Raw genomic sequence first — 22,107 nt, 5'->3', positions numbered from 1 at the left:
AGATGTCTCTAAAAATGCCTCGAGCTCTATCTTTACATGAAATTAGGGTGCAAAGACAAAAGGCAGAAGGCAGCATGGCTCCTCCTAACTTCCAGTTTTATTACTGGGCAGCAAATATACAAGCTATAAAAACCTGGACACAAATAGAAGAACATACAAAGGCTTAGTCCGCAATAAAAGTAAAATTCTGCAGTACTTCTTTATATTCCCTGCTCCCAATAAATGCAAGTTATCGGCAATACACTAATAACCCAATTGTGCTTCACTCACTTAGAATATGGAACCAATCTAGAAAGCATTTTAAGATGGAGAAGCTTTTATCTGTGGCAACTGTGCAAGAGAACCACCTCTTTCAACCTTCGCAAACATATGCAGTTTTTAATATTTGGAAAAAATTTGGGATTAACTTGCTCAGAGATCTTTATATAGACAATGTCTTTGCGTCCTATGAACAATTACATTCCAAATTTAATATCCCAGCTACACATTTCTTTCACTATCTTCAAATTAGGAACTTTGTTAAACAGAACCTTCCCGATTTTCCTCATCTTGCACCCTCATCCATGCTGGAAAAAATATTGCTCAATCTCAAGGGCTCAGACACCATCTCTGCAATATATAAAATCATTTTACAGTCCCTCCCTTTCAAAGACCCAAGAGGACACTGGGAAAAAGATCTCTCAATTAAAATATCAGAAAAGGAATGGAAAGTAGCAATGCAGATAATTCACTCAAGCTCCATATGTGCAAAGCATACAATTATTCAACTCAAAATCATATATCGAGCACATCTGTCTCGTCTAAAACTCTCCAAAATGTTTCCAGGGCATGATCCAACCTGCGAACGCTGCAATCAAGCCCCAGCCTCACTGGTTCACATGTTCTGGGCCTGCACCAAATTAACATTATTCTGGACAAAAGTGTTTAATTACCTTTCAGACAGCCTTGGCCTCACAATCCCTCCTAACCCATTAACAGCTGTGTTTGGGGTTCTTCCAGAATTGCATTCACTACACTCTTGGCACGCAGACTTATTCTGCTAAACTGGAAGAACCCAAACTCTCCTCTTTTAAGTCAGTGGGAAACCAATGTTTTATACTATTTGAAATTGGAAAAAATCAAATACTCAGTTAGAGGATCTGTACAGATTTTTTTCAAAACATGGCAGGATCTAATCAGTAATATTTTAAAATGAGCTCTTAAAGCACAGAGGAAGCAGTTATTTCTGTATTTCTTTGTTGTCTCCATTCATCTCTATTGGCTTATCAAACTTATTAATTTAGGTATGTCTACAAGCCTTAAATTTTACGCTATTTGCTTTGCTCTCTCTCTCTCAGGGGTGGGGGTCGACTTGTTCTTAATTTTATTTTTTGTAAAAATTGATTGATTTGTATGGAATGATTGTAATAAAATTAATAAAATTTCATAAAAAAGAAATTAGGGTGCAAACAATTTATTCGCGGAAAGCCCATTCGGTTTGGCTTCAACTTTTGGTGTGGTGCCACTTGTCTGGGCTACATTTGCTGGTTTCAGCCATATCAGGGTAAAAACCCAGATAATAAACATAAGGGATATGGTGTCAGTGCATCACTTGTCCAGCAGTTTAGTGAGGCACTTGTATAGGCACACCCTAGACAATACCATTTTGTATTTGATAACTTTTTCACCAGCACTTGACTTCTGGATAGGCTCAGTTTTATTGGGACAACAGGTACAGTTAGAAAGGATCGCATTGACAAAGCACCATTGGAATCAGATGTAGTGCTAAAGAAAAAAGAAAGAGGCACATTCGATTATCGAATTGATGGCAAAGGCAATATTGTATGCAGATGGCATGATAACAGTGTTGTCACTGTTGCCTCATCTGGTGCTGGTATCGATCCCCTGTGTCTTGTCAATCGTTATTCCCAGAAACTGAAAAAGAAGATCCAAGTCCAGCAGCCAAACATGATCAAAGTCTATAACCATTTCATGAGAGGCGTAGACAGAGCTGATGAAAACATTGATAAGTATCGGGCATCAATCCGTGGAAAGAAATGGTATTCAAGTCCTCTGTTGTTCTGTTTCGAATTGGCCTTACAAAATGCATGGCAACTGCATAAAACATAAGAAGGCATAAGAAGCCAATGGATCTTCTGGAGTTTCGCCGCCGTATCGCATGTCATTATTTTGAGACCCACGGTCATCCTGCAGACCCTGGCCGAACAGGAAGACCTTCTTAGAAGCGCAACATTGATTCACGTTTTGATGGCTTTAATCATGTGATAGTCAAACACGGTGTGCTCAATGTCATAAGAACACCACATTTTGATGTGAAAAATGTGATGTTGCCTTTCATGTCAAGTGCTCTGCTGGATATCACACAGAATAGCAGGTATTTACCATCTCCTGAGATAAGAAACATAATTTTATATGTTATGTATAATGTAAGAAGTGGATTTGCCTAGTGTTGCAATTTTGGAACGTCACAGAACTCAACAATGGAATGTAATTAAATTTTTTTCTCTTCAAATTCTTGTTCCTTATATTTTTCTACGCAACATATGTGACAAACTCAAAAATTTCAACCTTCGGCATAAATGGGTTAATGATTGTATTTTTATATTCTTCTTTCTAATGCACAGCCACTAAAAGCATTGCACTACATATTGTACTGTGCATAGCTGAATGTGACAAATAAAATTTGTGAGCAGCAGCAGACAGAACAAGACTGATTACCTGTTTTAGAAATGATGTTTGCCTGCAGGGTTACCAAGCCTACTCTTAGTTATATAGCAAAATGCTTGCCAATCCAAGATAAAAAGAAGTCAGCAGAAGTTGTCAGCACACCCTGCAGGAATATCACTGGGGCAGATCCAGGATGTGTCAGAGGATTTACATGTCAGACATGACTTGAGAACCAATGGACTCCCGAAAGGAAGGGTGGAACATGTTGGTACAAAAAAAAAATAAAATCTGATCCACCTTTCTCTGTTCATTGCTACTTTGATACAAGCAGCCCAAAACATGGACAGGTGAGCACTGTAGAAATTCAAACTCATTGTAGAAATTCAAATTTAAAAAAAAAAATGTAAGATTATAATTACCTGACTTTGACTTTTATCTTTGAAGGACTGTGCGGATTCATCTTTGTATTTCAGAAGTGTCTGCAACTCTGCAACTTTGCTGTTTAGTTTTGATAACTTATTAAAAAAAAAAAAAGACAACAAAGGTTAAAATAAATTACAAATAATATCCAAAGATTTAATGAACCTCCAATTTCAATAACACTTCAGATTAGGTACTGCCTATAAAGCATCTGACAAAGTGGTTCTTGGATCAGAACATTTTGAGAACCGCCAGTCTAAAAGATCAAAAAAGGTCCACAAAGCACAGATGACAAAATGAGTAGCATTTAAGGGAATCTTTTCATTAGAATGTAAATGTTTTTTGAAAGCAATTGCTACTGAGTATATCATGAATCTGAATTCATACAACTATTTTTACGTAAAAACATGTTCTTGGGTCCACCTGGTTGTTAATGCATGAAATGTGTACATCCAAACAGTCCATCACAAAGCTGTAACTCAATCTATAGTTTTAAGAGAATGAGGTGGTAAACAAAAAACATCCAGCGAGTGACAGTTCTGCTAATGAAAGTGGAGACCTGCAAAGTGAGGCACGTTCAGGAGTTAACTGGGGAGATTACTGGTCCGGCACATTGCATGGCGTGACGCACCAAGGAGGTGGCTAGGAAGAGTGATCCGGTGAGAAGTGCAGCATGATTGGGAATTTCCAGGGGTGGGGTGGGGTGTTTGGTTACCACTTCAATGTGGTGCATAGTGTGGTGAACCAGGGAGGCAGCAGTGAAGAAAGATGTGGTGTGAAGAAACATGATTACTCTCCAAAGTTCAAATTACTAAAAGATTTGTAAGATAGCACCAGTGTTTGCGGTCAATCAATCACCATAATTCATTGCCTCGAGTCCCACTGGTTAAATAAAAAGCACATGACCCGGAAGGAAAAAAAAAAAAAAAAGTACCAAGAACTAGAAATGGCCTGAGTTCCTGTGGTTGGAATGTAACAAAAAGTTTCTAGGTTTCTAAAACATCCCTGTTTCCTGAAAGAAGTCCCTGCTGTGGGAAAGTTCCTATAGATCACGCACACTGGAATCCCAGATAAGGGGGCTAAGGTGGAGAATATTAAATTGTCTTTCAAATGGCAGGTATAGAAGGTAGCTAATAATTGTTGATGCATGCTAAGCTGCCTCTGCCTGCAAAAAAGGCTCCATTTTGGCAATCATTGTTTCTGTCAAATTACTGTTTGGAAGTATATGGAAATATCCTGAATAATAACCACTGCACACGACTGTGGATGATTAAAAAAAATAAATAAATAAAATTTATGTGAGATGTTTTGGAAATGTAAACTGTAATAAGGTTTCACATCAAGAAGTTTACATTTAAAGATGCATCCTTTCAGGAAACCTTCAATTAATGGATGGTACACCTTGGTTAGATTGTTGGAAAAAAGGTCCTGTTTTTCTGCAGTAAAGGGCATGTGTAAAGTACAAATTGTTTTAATAACTATGACTGACAGCTCATGAGTCATTAGAAAGCCTGATGATTGATTATCATTTGTGAATACATAACTTTAATATTCAATGTTCTGATGCCATAAAAGTCAATGTTGCATGAGGCTGTCACCACTGTTGTGGTCAAGCTCTCCATGAGTATCAGTCAACTTCTATCTGACCCAAACAGCTAAACAAAGAGTGAAGCTCACTTCATCCACAACTAAAAGAGAACAAACCATCCAAAACAGCTCCTGTTTACTTAGAGCTTTCCTCATATTTACCAGTCTGGTGCAGCTCCTTCATCAAATGCGTATTTTATTTTAGAACTAAGGAATTATTCTGTTTAAAATAATGAGTGGATTTTTTTTTAATGCGAGGTTGGCGGTAGAGGGTTTGAGTTCACATGCTGCTCTGTAGTAAATAGTTGAAAGACTGTTTCGACACAGCAAACTTTTCTCTTCCCATCTCTTTGTGTGACTGCTTTAAAGAAACATTAACTGGAAGATGACTCAGAACTATATAGTAAGAATTATGAACAGTATATTAGGAGCAAAAAGATAAAATTAACTAAGACTGGTGGAAAGTACGACTTTAAGGATCTTCAAATTGTAACTTGAGTAGGGTGGGTGACCTTGCTGAGCTGAAAGGCCTGTTTTTATCACAACTGCTCTAATGTGCTAACGATTCTATCTCGGTTAGACATAGAGTTTAAGCCAAAGTTACATGAGGTAGCCAAAGAACACCCCATGGTAAAGCTCTAAGTCTGGGAGAGAAAGAAAATGACAACTAGTCTCCTTGCCCTTGGTTGGTTCCTATCTTGCCCCCAATGCCACTTGAATAGGCTCTGCTCCCTGCAGCCAAGGGCTGGATAAAGTAGCTGGGTGGTAGATGGATGGAATAAAAACAACAAAAACAATACTACTACTTACTTGTGCTTCCAATATACTGTTAATTTCACTGTGGCTGGTCTTTGTCTCCAGTAGCTCCTGTCTGGACTCTTCTAACTTCTGCTCCAGGAAGGACTTCTAAATGTAGTTAACAAAAAAATAAATTAAAATTATATATATATATATATATATATATATATATATATATATTATATATATATATATATATATATATATATATATATATATATATATATATATATATATATATATATATATATATATATATATATATATATATATATATATATATATATATATATATGAAAATAAGGTAAATTAACCTTGAATCATATTGAACTGTTACTATAAGTGCTAATCCAACAGCTGATGCTGATGGAAAAATGGATCCCCAACACAAATTAAATCAAATGCAGGGAGAGGCACATGAACAAGCCGGTAGTACAGCTGCTCACTTCTCCTGCTGCTTAAGGAAAATTAACTATAAAGGAAAAAAAAAAAAAGGAAAAAAAAAAAAAGTCACTGATCTAGAACATAAGAGTCTGAAAAACAATCGAAGACCAATCAGTTCATCAAGCTCATTAGTTTAGCTAATAGCTAAGCTGTGCAAGTATCTCATTCTTATTAAAGGTTGTCATGGTTTCTGCTTCAACTACATGTCTTTGGTTCCAGACTCCCACAACTCTGTGCATAAAGTGCTTCCTGGCTTCACTCTTAAATGCACTTCCCCTTAAATATGTGATTCACCCTTAAGCTGAAAGAATTCTGTGGGATCTACTTTATCAATGCCTTTGAGAATTTTGAAAACCTGGATTAGGTGCCCACACATTCCTCTCTGCTCAAATCTAAACAAGTTTAACAGGTTGCTGTCCCCTGCACAGCTTTGAGTGCTGCTATGTCTTTCTTGTACGGTGGTAACCAGAACTGCACACAACTTTTCCCCACATGTAGCACTTTTTAAACAATTAACTGCATTTTCCAAGTGTTTCTTCGAGGATACGAGTTATGTAAGCGGTGCTCTGTAAGCACAAAGTGAACAAATATAACCTCGGTAAATACTGAAACACAATCTTATGGTTGCATTATCTGCACATTATAATGAATTCAGATTTCTCTGACACTTTCATTTATCAGCCAAGTTCCACAACTGTTCTATGACATAGTCCTAAGCAGCCAACAATCTTACGTTGAGACTTAAACAGATATGTTAGTGCTCCATTGGGTACCTCTTTCAGAAATGCTACTTTTAATAAATCTGCTTTGTAATTAGTCACAGCCCCTTCACCATTAACACACATCAATCAATGCCATTTTTACATCACATGAATTGGACTATGTTGTCTAAGAAAGCTACTGAGCCCTGGCAAGTCTATTTGGGCTCCATGACCACATGATATAATACAGTGCTGTTAAAAAAAACAAAAAAAAAAAAAACAAGTGGATTAAATGTAGTCTACTAATACATGTAATTCCAATCAATAATTGCTATTTTTTAATATGACAAATTTTTACAAAAATATTTGTTGAACAAAAATGAACTAACTAAAAATGTAAAAAGTCCCAGAATGCACCGAAATGTTGCATCATGCATACATTTTGTAACTTTTAAAAATAAAAAGTATTAGTGTAATTGCAAGTAAGGTGTGACAATTCTAGAAACACTTGTACAGTATATGTTTATACAATACTTTTATTTTAGATAGATAGACAGATAGATACTTTATTAATCCCAAGGGGAAATTCACGGGGAAATTCACATAATCCAGCAGCAGTATACTGATACAAAAACAATATTAAATTAAATAGTAATAAAAATGAAAAAAAATAAATAAATAAAAAAGCAGACAATAACTTGAGTAATGTTAGCATTTACTCCCCCAGGTGGAATTGAAGAGTCGCATAGTGTGGGGTCTCCTCAGTCTGTCAGTGGAGCAGGACGGTGACAAAAGTCTGTCACTGAAGCTGCTCCTCTGTCTGGAGATGACGACACTGTTCAGTGGATGCAGTGGTTTCTTCATGATTGACAGGAGTTTGCTTAATGCCTAATTAATGCTTAATTTTATATAGTTTTACAATGGAGTACCCAAACATTACGGCCTGGTAGGCTGCAATGTAATTGACAAGGAAGACTGTGGGTCACATTTGAGGCTATTGCCTATTATGATGGTTTTTATTTATTCATGCATCCTATACACTCCTTTGGGGATCATCTAAAAACACATTTTTAAGTATTATCACACTGCAAGTACCTAAGTGAACTGACATATATCTTGTTTGTCAGTAGTAAACCTATTTTAGACAGAAAAATAAAAAAAAGCTAAATAATTAAGTGTAGTGATGACACTGCACAGAAAAGGTTGGAGCCAAGAGAAAGCGAGTAAACTCAGCGGACGTCACCCAGAAGAGCTCTGCTCACAGTGTTCAGAGGCACAGTGGAGACTAGAAGTTCTCCAATAAGCTCAAGCTGTAAGGAGCCCGCTTCTGTGCCAGACATTGTGGGTTTATGGCTGATCACTGCCAGTTCACAATAGTTCAAATCTTTCAAGTGAGATGTTTTGTGGTTTGACTCCACAGTAGGACACTTAAAAACGAGAATGGGATTTACACTGTAGATAGGTGGAGTGTAGTGGTGATTTTACGCAGAAACGATGGGGGGCTGAGAGTGAAAGAAAAAATGAGCTCAGCTGACGTCACCAAGAAGCGGTCCGCTCACAGTGTTCAGAAGCAGTCTCTTCATGGTGGAGGCTAGGAGTTCTCCTATTGGCTCATACTGTAAGGAGACCACTTCTGAGCCAGATATTGTGGATTTGATGTAGGACAACAACAGTTCACCACAGTACAAATAATCAAATTGAAATTCATAGTGCGAGTCTGCAGCAAAACAGTGACCAATCAGTTCAAGTGAAAATATGACACACATTGACAGCTCTTTCCTTCAGTCTCCAAATGACAAAGGACTCGATTTTTGATGCTGTGAAGAGTGATGGGGAGTTAGTCTTCTTTGATTTTTAATTGAATACGCTAGCTTGACCAGTACCCTCACTCAAAATACGCCAGGCGCAACCTTACAAGGTAGCCTGTCACACAGCAGCCCTTTCAACTTCCTGAAATTCAGCAAAAAAGTAAGAAAAAGTTTATCACCTCCTTAAGAAGTTCTTGTAAATGCTCATCTTCTGAAAGATTTCCTTCAATTCTTTTTTCCAGTGATGACACTTTGACTTGTAGCAGTCCAACTATTTTATCTTTCTCCTCCACTGTTACAGCTGTCTGTTTAAAGAAAAACAATTAGCTTCTTGACAATTTGAACATCAGCTCATAAGAAGTTCTAACAAGAGAAGGAAATTCAGCCCAACATAAGTGCTCAGGTTTTATCCCTGCCCCGGACTGGCCGGTTAGGGAAATGGATGGATGACTCAGCTTTCCAAAAACTGTCAAATCAGAAGGACTGCCAAATATTACCATGCACTACACCACATGTATCTATTGTTTGGTGTAACACCATCATTTAAACAATGCATCTGTTTATAACAAGAAACCTGTGGCACAAAGCAACCTTAATCAAAAAATTGCTCCAGGAGCGCTGTACAATGGCTGAACCTGTGCTCTGACCCGGAAAAATTGATTGATAAAGTATATCAAATCAAACAAAGAAAAAAAAATCAAAACACCATTCTATGTGCAAGAGTTACTCTATTTATTGAATAGGCCAAATGTAATATCCAGCTTTTTCTACATATAATCAGATTTGTAAAATCCTCTCATGTCAAATACACAGATACTAAATCTGCATGTCTTCATGTAACTGGATCTATGAAATCCTGTTTAAATATAATGATTACAAACTATAAACTTTCAATATTGCTAATTCTCCATCAGTGGTTTAATCTGTCATTTACACTTGCACATCTGGGAAGCAGAATTAAAAAAAAAAAATTTAAAAATTGGGAAAAAAAAAAAAATCCAGTTTCATCCAGCTCAGATTACTGCAGGACAGGTAAATTACATTGGAAGGTTTCAGTGTGGTCCCTTGAGTGTGACTGTGGGGACATACATGGGTGCCCCTTGCAATGGCCTTGTGTCTTTTCCAGTAGTTGTTTCCTGCACTGTACCCACTGTTAACTTTTTTCATCATTTGGATCAAATGAATCTTTACAATCCTGAGTGTGTAGCGGGGCTGCATAAAATGTTAATTGCGTTTGTTCAATGTTCATTAAATGTTGTGTTTGTCTGACCTTTTTCTTGTACAGTATATTCAAACATTGATCTGCCATTGAACCACTGGCAATACAGTGTCGAAATACGGATCAGATAAAGGGGATTAGCAGAGAAGGACTGGAACAGAAAATCTCATTATATGCAGATGATATGGTACTGTATATTTCGGACCCAGAAAATTCTGTGAATGCAGTTTTAGCAGCACTCACAGAATTTCAAAAGATCTCTGTCTCAGAATTAATCTGAATAAAAGTGTACTCTTTCCAGTGAATTCTCAAGCATATAATATTAGATTAGATACCCTACATTTTATCATTGCAGAACAGTTTAAATACCTCGGGGCAAACATCACAAGTATACATAAAGCTCTATATCAGCAAAATTTCACCGTCTGCATGGAAAAAATTAAATAAGACTTGCATAGATGGTCAACTCTTCATCTCACACTAGCTGGAAGAATTAACACTGTTAAGATGAATATTCTTCCTAAGCTCCTTTTTTATTTCAAAACATTCCAATATACATTAATAAATCATTCTTTAGGCAATTAGATTAAACAATAACCTCATTTATTTGGAATTCAAAACATCCACGCATCAAAAGAGCGACCCTACAAAGACAAAAGGCAGAAGGCGGCATGGCTCTACCTAACTTCCAGTTTTATTACTGGGCAGCAAATATACAGGCGATAAGAACCTGGACACAAATAGAAGAACATACACAGGCTTGGACCGCAATAGAAGTAAAATCCTGCAGTACTTCTTTGTATTCCTTGCTCTGTGCTCCAATAAACACACGTTATCGGCAATATACAAATAACCCAATTGTGCTCCACTCACTTAAAATCTGGAACCAATGTAGAAAGCATATTAAGACGGAGAAGCTTCTATCTGTGGCACCCCTGCAAGAGAACCACCTCTTTTAACCTTCACAAACATATGCAGTTTTAATATCTGGAAAAAATTTGGAATTAACTTGCTTAGAGATCTTTATATAGACAACGTCTTTGCTTCCTATGAACAATTACATTCCAAATTTAACATTCCAGCTACACATTTCTTTCACTATCTTCAAATCAGGAACTTTGTTAAACAGAACCTTCCAGATTTTCCTCATCTTGCACCCTCATCCATGCTGGAAAAAATATTGCTCAATCTCAAGGAATTAGACTCCATCTCTACAATATATAAAATCATTTTACAATCCCTTCCTTTCAAAGATCCAAGAGGACACTGGGAAAAAGGTCTCTCAATTAAATATATCAGAAAAGGAGTGGAAAGTAGCAATGCAGAGAATTCACTCGAGCTCCATATGCGCAAAGCATACAATTATACAACTTAAAATTATATATCGAGCACATCTGTCTCGACTACAACTCTCCAAAATGTTTCCAGGGCATGATCCAACCTTCGAACATTGAAACCAAGTCCCAGCCTCACTGGGTCACATGTTCTGGGCCTGCACCAAATTAACATTATTCCGGACAAGTTTTTAATTACCTTTCAGACAGCCTTGGCCTCACAATCCCTCCTAACCCATTAACAGCTGTGTTTGGGGTTCTTCCAGAATTGCATTCACTACAATGTTGGCACGCAGACTCATTCTGATAAACTGGAAGAACCCAAACTCTCCTCTTTAGTCAGTGGGAAACCGATGTGTTATATTATTTGAAATTGGAAAAAATCAAATACTCAGAGGATCCGTACAGACTTTTTTCAAAACATGGCAGGATCTAATCAGTAATATTTTAAAATAAGTTCATAAAGCACAGAGAATTTATTAATTTAGGTATGTTTACAAGCCTTACATTTTAAGCCGTTTGGCTTGCTCTCTCTCTCGGGGTGGGGATCGATCTGTTCTTAACTCAATTTTTTTTTTTGTAAAAACTTGATTGCTTTGTATGGATTGTAATAAAATTAATAAAAATTAAAAAAATTAAAAAAAATATACACATGGAGCAGAGTTTCCCTCTTTAAACCACAAGGATGTCACCAATTACAATGCTTGACCCAGGGGTGTTTACTACCAACAGGTTCCAGGTTGCATTAATTAAGAATTGCACATTTCAAAGAGGGAAAGAAACGGAGGCATCAGAGAAGCATGTAAGAGATGTACAGGATATGTATGAGGGAAGTGTGACCGTGGTGAGGTCTGCGGTAGGAGTGACGGAGGTGGGATTACATCAGGGATCGGCTCTGAGTCCTTTCTTATTTGCAATGGTGATGGACGGGTTGACAGACGAGATTAGACAGGAGTCCCCGTGGACTGTGATGGTTGCTGATGACATTGTGATCTGTAGCGAGAGTAGGGAGCAGGTCGAGGAGACCCTGGAGAGGTGGAGATATGAGGAGAGGAATGAAGGTCAGTAGGACCACCAAGACAGAATACATGTGTGTGAATGAGAGGGAGGTCAGTGGAATGGTGAGGATGAGGGAGTAGAGTTGGCGAAGGTGGATGAGTTTAAATACTTGGGATCAATAGTATAGAGTAATGGGGATTGTGGAAGAGACGTGAAAAAGAGAGTGCAGGCAGGGTGGAGTGGGTGGAGTAGAGTGACAGGAGTGATTTGTGACAGACGGGTATCAGCAAGAGTGAAAGGGAAGGTCTACAGGACGGTAGTGAGACCAGCTATGTTATATGGGTTGGAGACAGTGGCACAGGAGACAGAGCTGGAGGTGGCAGAGTTAAAGATGCTAAGATTTGCATTGGGTGTGACGAGGATGGATAGGATTAGAAATGAGGACATTAGAGGGTCAGCTCAAGTTGGACAGTTGAGACACAAAGTCAGAGAGGCGAGATTGCGTTGGTTTGGACATGTGCAGAGGAGAGATGCTGGGTATATTGGGAGAAGGATGCTAAGGATAGAGCTGCCTGGCAAGACAAAAAGAGGAAGGCCTAAGAGATGGTTTATGGATGTGGTGAGAGAGGACATGCAGGTGATGTTGTAACAGAACAAGATGCAGAGGACAGAAAGATATTGAAGAAGATGATCCGCTGTGGCGACCTCTAACGGGAGCAGCCAAAAGAAAAAGAAGAAGAAGTCGTCCATTGGCCGGGTAGCTTGAGCGGAGGGTGGGTGAGAAATGGAAGGGTAAGTACGGTTTGGTGCCACCGAGTTTGGATTTCATATGTGAGCATAAACATTACAAGTGGAGTGTGGAGTGCTCTCAGTAAAATACTGCTTGACAATTGAAATCCTTAAAACTAAATACTGTAAACACAACCTGCAAGCACATTCTGAATCCCTGCATGTATGTCACAAACATACATGGCACATTTATGAAAAACAGTGCATATAAAAAGTCTTTTTACATTTTACTGTTATACAACATTGAACCACAATGGAGTTAATCTGCCGTTTTTGACACTGATCAACAGAAAAGACTCTACAACGTCAAAATGAAAACAGATCTCTGCAGAGTGGTCTAAATTAATGAAAAATATAAAACACAAAATACATTTTTGAATAAGTATCCATTCCCTCTATTGGGTCTAAATCATCACCAGTGCAGTCAATTAGTTTTAGAAGTCACATTTTTAGTTTAAAGGAGACCACCTGTATGGGGTTTCAATTGATTGTATGTAGATGGTCCACCTTGTGGTTAAGTCAGTATGGTGGCCTAACCTACACAATGAATTGCTGAGCAACTCTGTAAAAAGGTGATTAAAAAGCACAAGCCATAGGGTGAAGGTAAGAGAATATCCAAGTCACTGAAAATTCCTTGGATCAATAATTAAGATTTGAGCTGTACATCCGTCTAGAGCATGTGGTCCACAAAAACTGAATGATAATTTATGAAGACTAGTAAGGGAGGCCACCAAGAGACTTATGAGAACTCTGAAGAAGTTACAAGCTAGAGTTGCTAAGATTGGAGAGATGCCTGGATTCTTCACCAGCTGTAGCTTTATGGAAGAGCTGCAAAGAGCAAGTCAATGTTAAATAAAATGCACATGACATCTTGTCTGGGGTTTCCCAGAAGGCAGATGGTAAAAGGTTCTGTAGTTTGAAATGGGCAAAATTGAGCCTTTTAGCCAAAAGGCTAACCACTGTGTTACACTGCATATTATCAAAAACACACAATCTCCACCATGAAGCATGGTGGAGGAGGTAGTATCAGGCTATGGACGGGTTGTGAGGGTAAAATGCCATAAAATACGGGGAAGGCCTCAAGGAGAACCTGATGGGGTCACCAAGAAACCTGCAACCTTGTTATCCAGCAAGACAATGAGCCAAAGCTAGTGTACACAGGAATGACTTACAAACAACAATGTGAATGTCCTGAAGTGGCAGAGTTCAGATCACAATACTACTGAGAATTTGTTGCTGGACTTGCCAAAGACTGTTCACTTATGACCTCCATGACACCTGACAGAGCTTGAGCAGTTTAGCAAAGAAGACTCAGGGAAAATGGCAGAGCCCAGATGGGCAAAGCTGAAAGAGAGAGGGCTGTAAACACAGACTCAAGGGTATTGTGGCTGCCATCTACTAAATACTGATACGAAGTGGGGAATGATACTTATAAAACCAATTATTTTGTGTTTTCTATTTGTAACTGGTTAGACCACTCGGCAGGAAACTGTTTTCACTTGGACATTATTATAGTCTGTTTTTGTTGAATACTTTTTATAGGCACTATTTAAAATTACACAAAGTGGGATATTGGGTGCCAATTAAAATTACATTAATGCATGGAGTAGTGAAACCTCACGTCTATCACGTGGTGCTCAGACTTCTAAAATAACCCGCTGGAAAATCAACGTTGCTTATAATGCAAAATTTGGGTTAAAAGTCAATATGACTGGAAATAAATCAATTATTCTGTAAAATATCATGATTATGCAGAACTGATGAGATAAAAACTATTTTTAAAATAATGTCATTAAAACCAAAAATGAACAACCATGATATAATCCAGGTTTACAGACCTTAGGGTAATAACAAGCTGCTCAATTAAATTAACATAAAACTTTAAATTAAAAAATAATCAATGTCCTATTAATACATTAAAAAAAAATGAATTAACCCATTCTCTAAAACAAAAATCTTTCAGGCCATTCTGTGTTCCAAGACATCCACAGTACCATTTATTGTTCGTGTCATGCCTACAGGAGTACCAGATAATATATGACATCAAATATGTCCGACAAAAAAGTTTACCTTCTGTTTATGCTGCTCATGTTCTAATTTTAAGGCCTCATGTTCAGCTTGAAGTGCAGTTAATGTTTTCTCCAAAATACTGGAAGCATTCTGAGCCTAAAGAAAAAAAAGTAAAACCTATATTTCAATTAACGGTATTGAAATCTCCGATTTAATTCTGCAAAGTGGGCAAGTTTTCAGAGAAGCTAAAAAGTCAGATTTCGCCCCAGTACAATACAATACAAATTATTTTTGTATGGTCCAATATCACACAAGGAGTGCCTCAATGGGCTTTAACAGACTCTGCCTTTTGACAGACCCCCAGCCTTGACTCTCTAAGACGACAAGGAAAATCCCCCCCAAAAAAAACATTGTAGGGGAAAACTGGAAGAAACCTTATGAAAGGCAGTTCAAAGAGAGACCCCTTTCCAGGTAGGTTGGGCGTGCAGTGGGTGTCAAAAACAAGGGGGTCAATACAACACAATACACAGAACAGAAGTAATCGTCAATACAGTATAACAATAAAAATATTACAAGTACGGAGCAGAATTTTGTACTAGTGTCCTGCCTGCACCTTTATCTAATACTGGCACGTCTGCTTTTGGTAGTTTCAGCAGCTTTATATTCCTTGAATTAGTCATATCCAGAAAACCCGATTTATTACCGTTTGGCAATCTGTATTAGATCTGTACAAGAGAGCACAGAGCCGACTATACTTCGTTAAAAGGCTGGCGTCCTTCAACATCTGGAATAATAAGATGCTGCAGATGTTCTATCAGACGGTTGTGGCGAGTGCCCTCTCCTACGCGGTGGTGTGCTGGGGAGGCAGCATAAAGAAGAGGGACACCTCACGCCTGGAAAAACTGGTGAGGAAGGCAGGCTCTATTGTAGGTACGGAGCTGGACAGTTTGACATCCATGGCAGAGCGGCAGGCTGAGCAGACTCCTGTCAATCATGGAGAATCCACTGCATCCACTGAACAGGATCATCTCCAGACAGAGGAGCAGCTTCAGTGACAGACTGCTGTCACCATCCTGCTCCACTGACAGACTGAGGAGAACCCACACTATGCAGCTCTTCAATTCCACCCGGGCTAAACGTTAACATTATACTAAGTTATTGTATGCTGTATCTGCATTTTTATCACTCTTTAATTTAATATTGTTTTTTATCAGTATGCTGCTGCTGGAGTATGTGAATTTCCCCCTGAGATTAATAAAGTATCTATCTATCTATCTACTATAAAACTTTAATTATTAATGCATTTTTGTGGTCTCTCAAAATGAGAATGACACCCTTAAAGGTTATCTGTGTGTTCTTATGACTAAATGGTATGTACTTCTGGGTGCAACCTTTTACAGAAGCTCTCACTCACTCTTTTAATTTTCTTTAAACAATTATTTTTAAGATTAGATGTGACCTGTCTAATATTTTTAAATAGATTTATAAATTGAAGATACAGTTCCCTCCATAATGTTTGGGACAATGATACATTTTTGCCTTCTGCTCCACAGCTTAAAGCTATCAAACAATTCAGCCATGAATAAAGTGGCAGACTTTTATTTAAGGGGATTTACAGAGTTCAGATGGCAGACTGTCGTGTGTGTGTTTGAGGGTGGCGGTTTGTTATAATATTTATATTTTTCTTGAGCTTCTATACAGTTTTAATTTATCCTTGGGGACAAATAAAGCATTATCTGTCTATCTATATTGCTTATTGTTCTGATCCTGAAGCCACAAATATTGAGACAGTAACGGTAGCAGGTTCTTTTTAGAAGCACCTTCTACAAATTTGGGGTCACCTCTCTCTTCTTTAGTTGTCAATATTTGCCTGCCTCATTAGCAAGGAGGGATTTCTAAGTGTGTCACAATTTAGGGGTTAATGCACGGTTAGGGTCTTCAGACTAGTGGGACACCTCTAGCAATCCCAGATTCTCTGACCTTGGCTGAACTGGCAACAGAGGACTTGTCTAGGAAGGCAGAGTTACACATTCCAATGGAGCGACCCTTCTGGTGGATGTCAATTCGCTCCTCTGACTCACCATGTCTCGCTAATCTTGTCACTTAAAATACTTGAAAGTGTGACAAATTAATATACCATGAACCATTATAGTATAGCTCTTCAATGAGATACTACTCACTTCAGAAAAAAATAACACATAAAATGATGGGCACAACAGCTACACAGAAGTAATAGGTTCAAGTTCTGCACTTTACTAATGTCCATATTGAATCCGCATATTTTTCCCTATTTCTACTTGGATTTTCCTTCGGATACTCAAAAGTTTCTCTCCGACATCCTAAAGACAAGCATTTTAGGCTAATTGTGACTTCTAAATTGGCCCTGTGTGGGTGTGTGAGTGAGAGTATACTGGTGCTCCCATCCAGGGCCATCTTCTTTCATTTGCAGGAATCTGTCAGGTTAGACTTTGGTCCCCAAGGACCTTTATATGTGATTACTTGGAACGTTACAGCAGTTTATAAGAGAACTTGTATTTCTTTGTAGTCACACTGCTTAAAACTCATACTTGCCTCAGCTGTCTCCATAATCTGTAATTCATTTGTCAAGACATGACCTGGTATTCTGCATATTAAAGACTAGCAAAATACCCACGCCTCGCAGCGGAGAAGTAGTGTGTTAAATAAGTTATGAAAAAGAAAAGGAAACATTTTAAAAAATAACGTAACATGATTGTCAATGTAATTGTTTTGTCACTGTTATGAGTGTTGCTGTCATCAAGGATTTGATTATTATTATTTCTTTGAATCAGGTTCATATTTGGAGGAACGTGTTGTGTTCAAGTTACATTCCGTGTTTGTCAACCGTTGTAAAGATAACAGGTTTCATTTATCAAAGTGTTCACTACCCAAACCGCTGCTCGTGAATCTAAGATGTTTAACAGGCATTTCCGGTATTAAGTTGTGGAATTGCCTGCGAGTATTTAGCGGCAGTGTCTCTATTATCTTGTGGATTTTTCTGCGAGTATTTGGCATCAGCGTCACAAAGTTGTTTTCGTCTAGCTGCATCAGAAAATGTACCACGATGTCTGACACGCCTCCTTTTTACTGTTTTCTCACAGCTTGCATTGCTGCTGTCATAATCGGTTTGAGTTTCATGGTTTGTTTCAATTACGTTAGTATTTACAGGACTTATATTGAAGTGACATTCGGCATCTGTCAAGCGTTGTAAGCATACAACTGGCTTCATTGATAACTTTGCATCCAGCTTTTGAGAGTTGAAACATTTATAAACATCAAAGTATCCACTACTCAAATCGTCACCTGTCAATCTAAAATGTTTAAGAGCCATTGGCGGTTCTCCAAAGGTGTAAAATATTTGGCCATTTCGGTACACTTGAAAGCGACAACCAAACAATTCAGCGGCAGCCATCAAGTCACATTCAGAAGCATAGGTGAAGGGCTTAAGCATTTCACTCTTCTAGTGCTCCTGTGTAGAATAATTATCTCCTGTACCGTCATCAGTCCACACCTTGAACCTGTGCCAGTCATTCAATACATAAGACACAATGTTCCTCCGGATATCAAGAGTGAGCCTGATATGGCCGTGCAATATGTAACAAAGAGAATGGAAAAGGCAGGTGCCATCTCCGGGCATGGAAACCACTCGGTAAGTGACAGTTCTTTGATCGATGGTGATCACCTCGATAGACATCTCATTACCCAAATCGCTACTCGTGAATCTAAGATGTTTAACAGGCATTCCCGGTATTAACTTTTGGATTTGCCTGCGAATATTTAGCGGCAGCATCTCTATGAACTTGTGGAATTGCCTGCGAGTATTTAGCGACAGCATGTCTATTAACGTGTGGATTTTTCGGCCAGTATTTAGCAACAGCGTTTCTATTAACTTGTGGATTTTTCTGCGAGTATTTGGCGGCAGCGTCACAAAGTTATTCCCGTCTACCTGCATCAGAAAATGTACCACGAGGTCTAACACGCCTCCTTTTTACTGTTTTCTCACAGCTTGGATTGCTGCTGTAATAATTGGTTTGAGTTTCATGGTTTGTTTCAATTACGTTAGTATTTGCAGGACTTGTGTTGAAGTGACATTCAGCATCTGTCAAGCGTTGTAAGCATACAACCGGCTTCATCGATAACTTTGCATCGTAATAAACGAACAATAAAACAGCGGAGAAGCCGTGGATTAAATAAAAAGGCTGCAGTTATCAGCAGGGAGACGTGAATACCGTGGTGAAGCAAAGAAGGGAATGAAGAGACTGGAGCGATGGACGGCCTTATATGGGCAGGCAGTCAATTACATGGGAGGCGTGGGGATGGGGGATGCAACGCCGCCTCACACGGCGACCAAGCTGCAGGCTATGGGCGTATATGTGTACGTAAGTAGGATTCAATTATGACTGTTACGCGTAGAATTTCGAAATGAAACCTGCTTAACTTTTCTAAGTAACCTGTAAGGAATGAGCCTGCCAAATTTCAGGCTTCTACCTACACGGGAAGTTGGGAGAATTAGTGATGAGTGAGTGAGTGAGTCAGTCAGTGATGGCTTTGCCTTTTATTAGTATAGATGTAAAAATAGAAACTCTTTTTGCTTTCAACCAGTTAATTGTCAGCTTTTCGCAAAAATGCAAATAAGACAGGATCAAATTCAAAAATAAAAATATGGCATGCCTGAAATGATACTGGATTGGGGAGTCTCCATATTGATACAGCACTTGTTTTTATCTCATGTTGTGGCAAATTACTCTACCTTTTGGGAATCCTGAGAAACTTGCTGAATGACATTTTGCAGGTCTAAACCTCTCTGCTCCAGTTCTGTTATCTTCTTTTCAGCTTCTACTTTCACAGAGAGTAATTGTTCCCTTTGAGATCAAAAAACAAATACATACTGTATTATACAGTACATTCACTATGTGTATTCATATATATATATATATATATATATATATATATATATATATATATATATATATATATATATATATATATATATATATATACACATACATACATACATACATAAATACACACACCCACACACATTTACATATACATACATTACATACATTATATAAATACACATGTATACAGTATAAATATTTTTCAAGAAATCAGCCACAAAAAACATTTACAATATCTCATGAATGTTTTCCAGGTTATGATTTAAAATCTAAGTAATCAACGTAGGCCTCAGTGTTAACACTTGGAGTACACCATCTACTGGAATGTATTTTGCAATGCGTGTAGTAATAAAATGTATTGCATTTGCCATTTCAACAGACAGCACATTACAAGCATTTCATTCATTTTCCACTACGTATCTGAAACCGTGTCACGGGATCAACAGTCTTAGAGCAATAAGGCACACACATCTCTTTCCCCAACCACACTTCCCGAGCTTATACTGTAGGATCCCAAGGTGTTCCCAGGCCATCTGGTAGAAAGAATCATCCCAGTGAGCCCAGGCTCTTCCCCAGGGTATCCTCGCAGCTGGTCATGCCCATAAAACCTTCATAGGAAGGTGTCCATATCACATGCCAGAACCACCTCAATTGGCTCCTCTCGATCTGGAGGGTTAGCAACTCCACTCCGAGCCTCTCCAGGATGTCTGTGCTTTTCACTGTTTCTCTAAGGGAGAGCCCAGGAAGCCTAAGGAGAAAGCTCATTTTAGCCACTTGCACCTGTGATTTCATTTTTTCGGTCATTACCCAAAGCTCATGACTGTAGGTGAGGGTAGGGACACAACACAGCTCAACTGGTAAATCGAGGGCTTCACTTTCTGACTCAGCTCCTTCACCACTACAGATCAATACAGCAATCACATAACTGCACTTGGCACCACAAACCACCTTTCTCACCATCCTCTTTCCCCTCACTTGTGAACATGATACCTAAGGTACTTAAACTCCTCCACTTGACAACAGTAGCTCAACTACCAAATTAGTAAGACAGCAAAGCTTTTTCCTACTGAGGACCATGAAATCAGATCTGGAGGTGCTGATCCTCATTCTTCCCACTTCACACTTTGTCACAAGCCATCCCAAATCGTGCCTAAGTTCACAGCCTAATGAAGGCCACCAAAGGCAGATCACAAATATCCTTAGCCTTCTGTCACAATGACAAATGGAAATACATACATCTCTGTTAAACGCCATTTGGTCTGGGATTCGTAAAAAAACCAGTGTTTGTGATGCAGCATCTGTTGGAATGACATGTGCAATGCATTTTATTACTATAAACGTTTGTGTTGCACCATCTGTTGGAATGACACAGACATAGCAATTGGATGAACACACAAATGCATGAACTCACAAACACTTATCCTTTTATTAAGGTGGACTACTAACTTATTTAGTTTAAGTCTTTACCCAGACCAATCTGCAAAAATCAAGATAATATAATCCTTTATATGTTCTACAACTCTGTGATGACCAGTATGGTGTGCTGCGCTGGTTAACATCATGTCACAAGCGGCCCACTGAATCAACAAGCTGAATAAGAAGGCAGGCTCAGTTGCTCAGTTATGGGATGCCCAATGGAGGTAGTAGTGGATGAGAGAATAAAGACAAAACTGAATGGCATTATGAACAATGCTGCACATTCTCCATCGGACAACTATGAACCTGAACTAGATAAGTAGGTGAGAAAACTAAAGAATGAACAGTAAGTTATTACTAAAGCAGTTTAGGGCACACATAGTAGGAAGTAATATTGTTGAAACAGAAGATTTTGCTTTTATAGCATTAAGCTTCTGGAACGATGAAAAAAAGAATTGGAAGCAAGACCTCATCTCTTTCATCTTCTCACACCACTTTTCCTGGTAAGGATTGTGATAGATTCCAGCTTTTCTTGGGGAATTCCGAGGTGTTCCTAAGCCAGTTTGAGAGATATAATACCTCCAACCATGCCCTGGGCCTGCAGCAGTGTCTCTCTGTCCAGTAGGACATGTCAGGAGTAACTGAAGGGGGGCATCACTGTGACCAAACTATCTCAAATGGCTCTTCTCAATTCAGGTTAGTAGCTACTCTATTCTAAAGTTCTCCCAAATTCCTGAGCTTCTCACCCCATTACGTAGTGCCAGCCCAGCAGCTGCATTACTAATAGTTTTGATAAACTTTAGAGTCTAAATTTGACAAAAAAGCTTTTCATTTTTTAAGGCAGCTTTAGAAAATGCTGTACAGAGAATAAGTAATTCAATACGTACATTCTACTCAAGTTACATACTGTACACCACATGTACAAAGGAAAAGGATCATATGTCAACCATTATTAAAATTCCAGGCGGACTGGATGAAGGTTTAGAACATACAAGT

The 22,107-nt window shown here is 38.5% G+C and overlaps 1 protein-coding gene across 2 annotated transcripts in view; it reads right to left on the bottom strand.

Moving 5' to 3' along the window:
* Nucleotides 1-22,107, bottom strand: part of golga1 (golgin A1) — a 128,825-nt gene that overhangs the window by 40,119 nt on the left and 66,599 nt on the right. For both annotated transcript variants that reach the window (XM_039762686.1, XM_039762687.1), the window contains 5 exons: nucleotides 19,545-19,656; nucleotides 14,837-14,932; nucleotides 8,605-8,730; nucleotides 5,485-5,580; nucleotides 3,087-3,182 (listed from right to left, as the gene is read on the bottom strand). In XM_039762686.1, coding sequence (XP_039618620.1) covers nucleotides 3,087-3,182; nucleotides 5,485-5,580; nucleotides 8,605-8,730; nucleotides 14,837-14,932; nucleotides 19,545-19,656 — 526 coding nt within the window. The remainder of the gene's footprint in view (nucleotides 1-3,086; nucleotides 3,183-5,484; nucleotides 5,581-8,604; nucleotides 8,731-14,836; nucleotides 14,933-19,544; nucleotides 19,657-22,107) is intronic.

Source organism: Polypterus senegalus, chromosome 9 (genome assembly GCF_016835505.1).
Source record: "Polypterus senegalus isolate Bchr_013 chromosome 9, ASM1683550v1, whole genome shotgun sequence".
In the NCBI taxonomy this organism is placed as follows: Eukaryota; Metazoa; Chordata; class Cladistia; order Polypteriformes; family Polypteridae; genus Polypterus; species Polypterus senegalus.
This window is presented reverse-complemented; position numbering and strand designations above follow the sequence as displayed.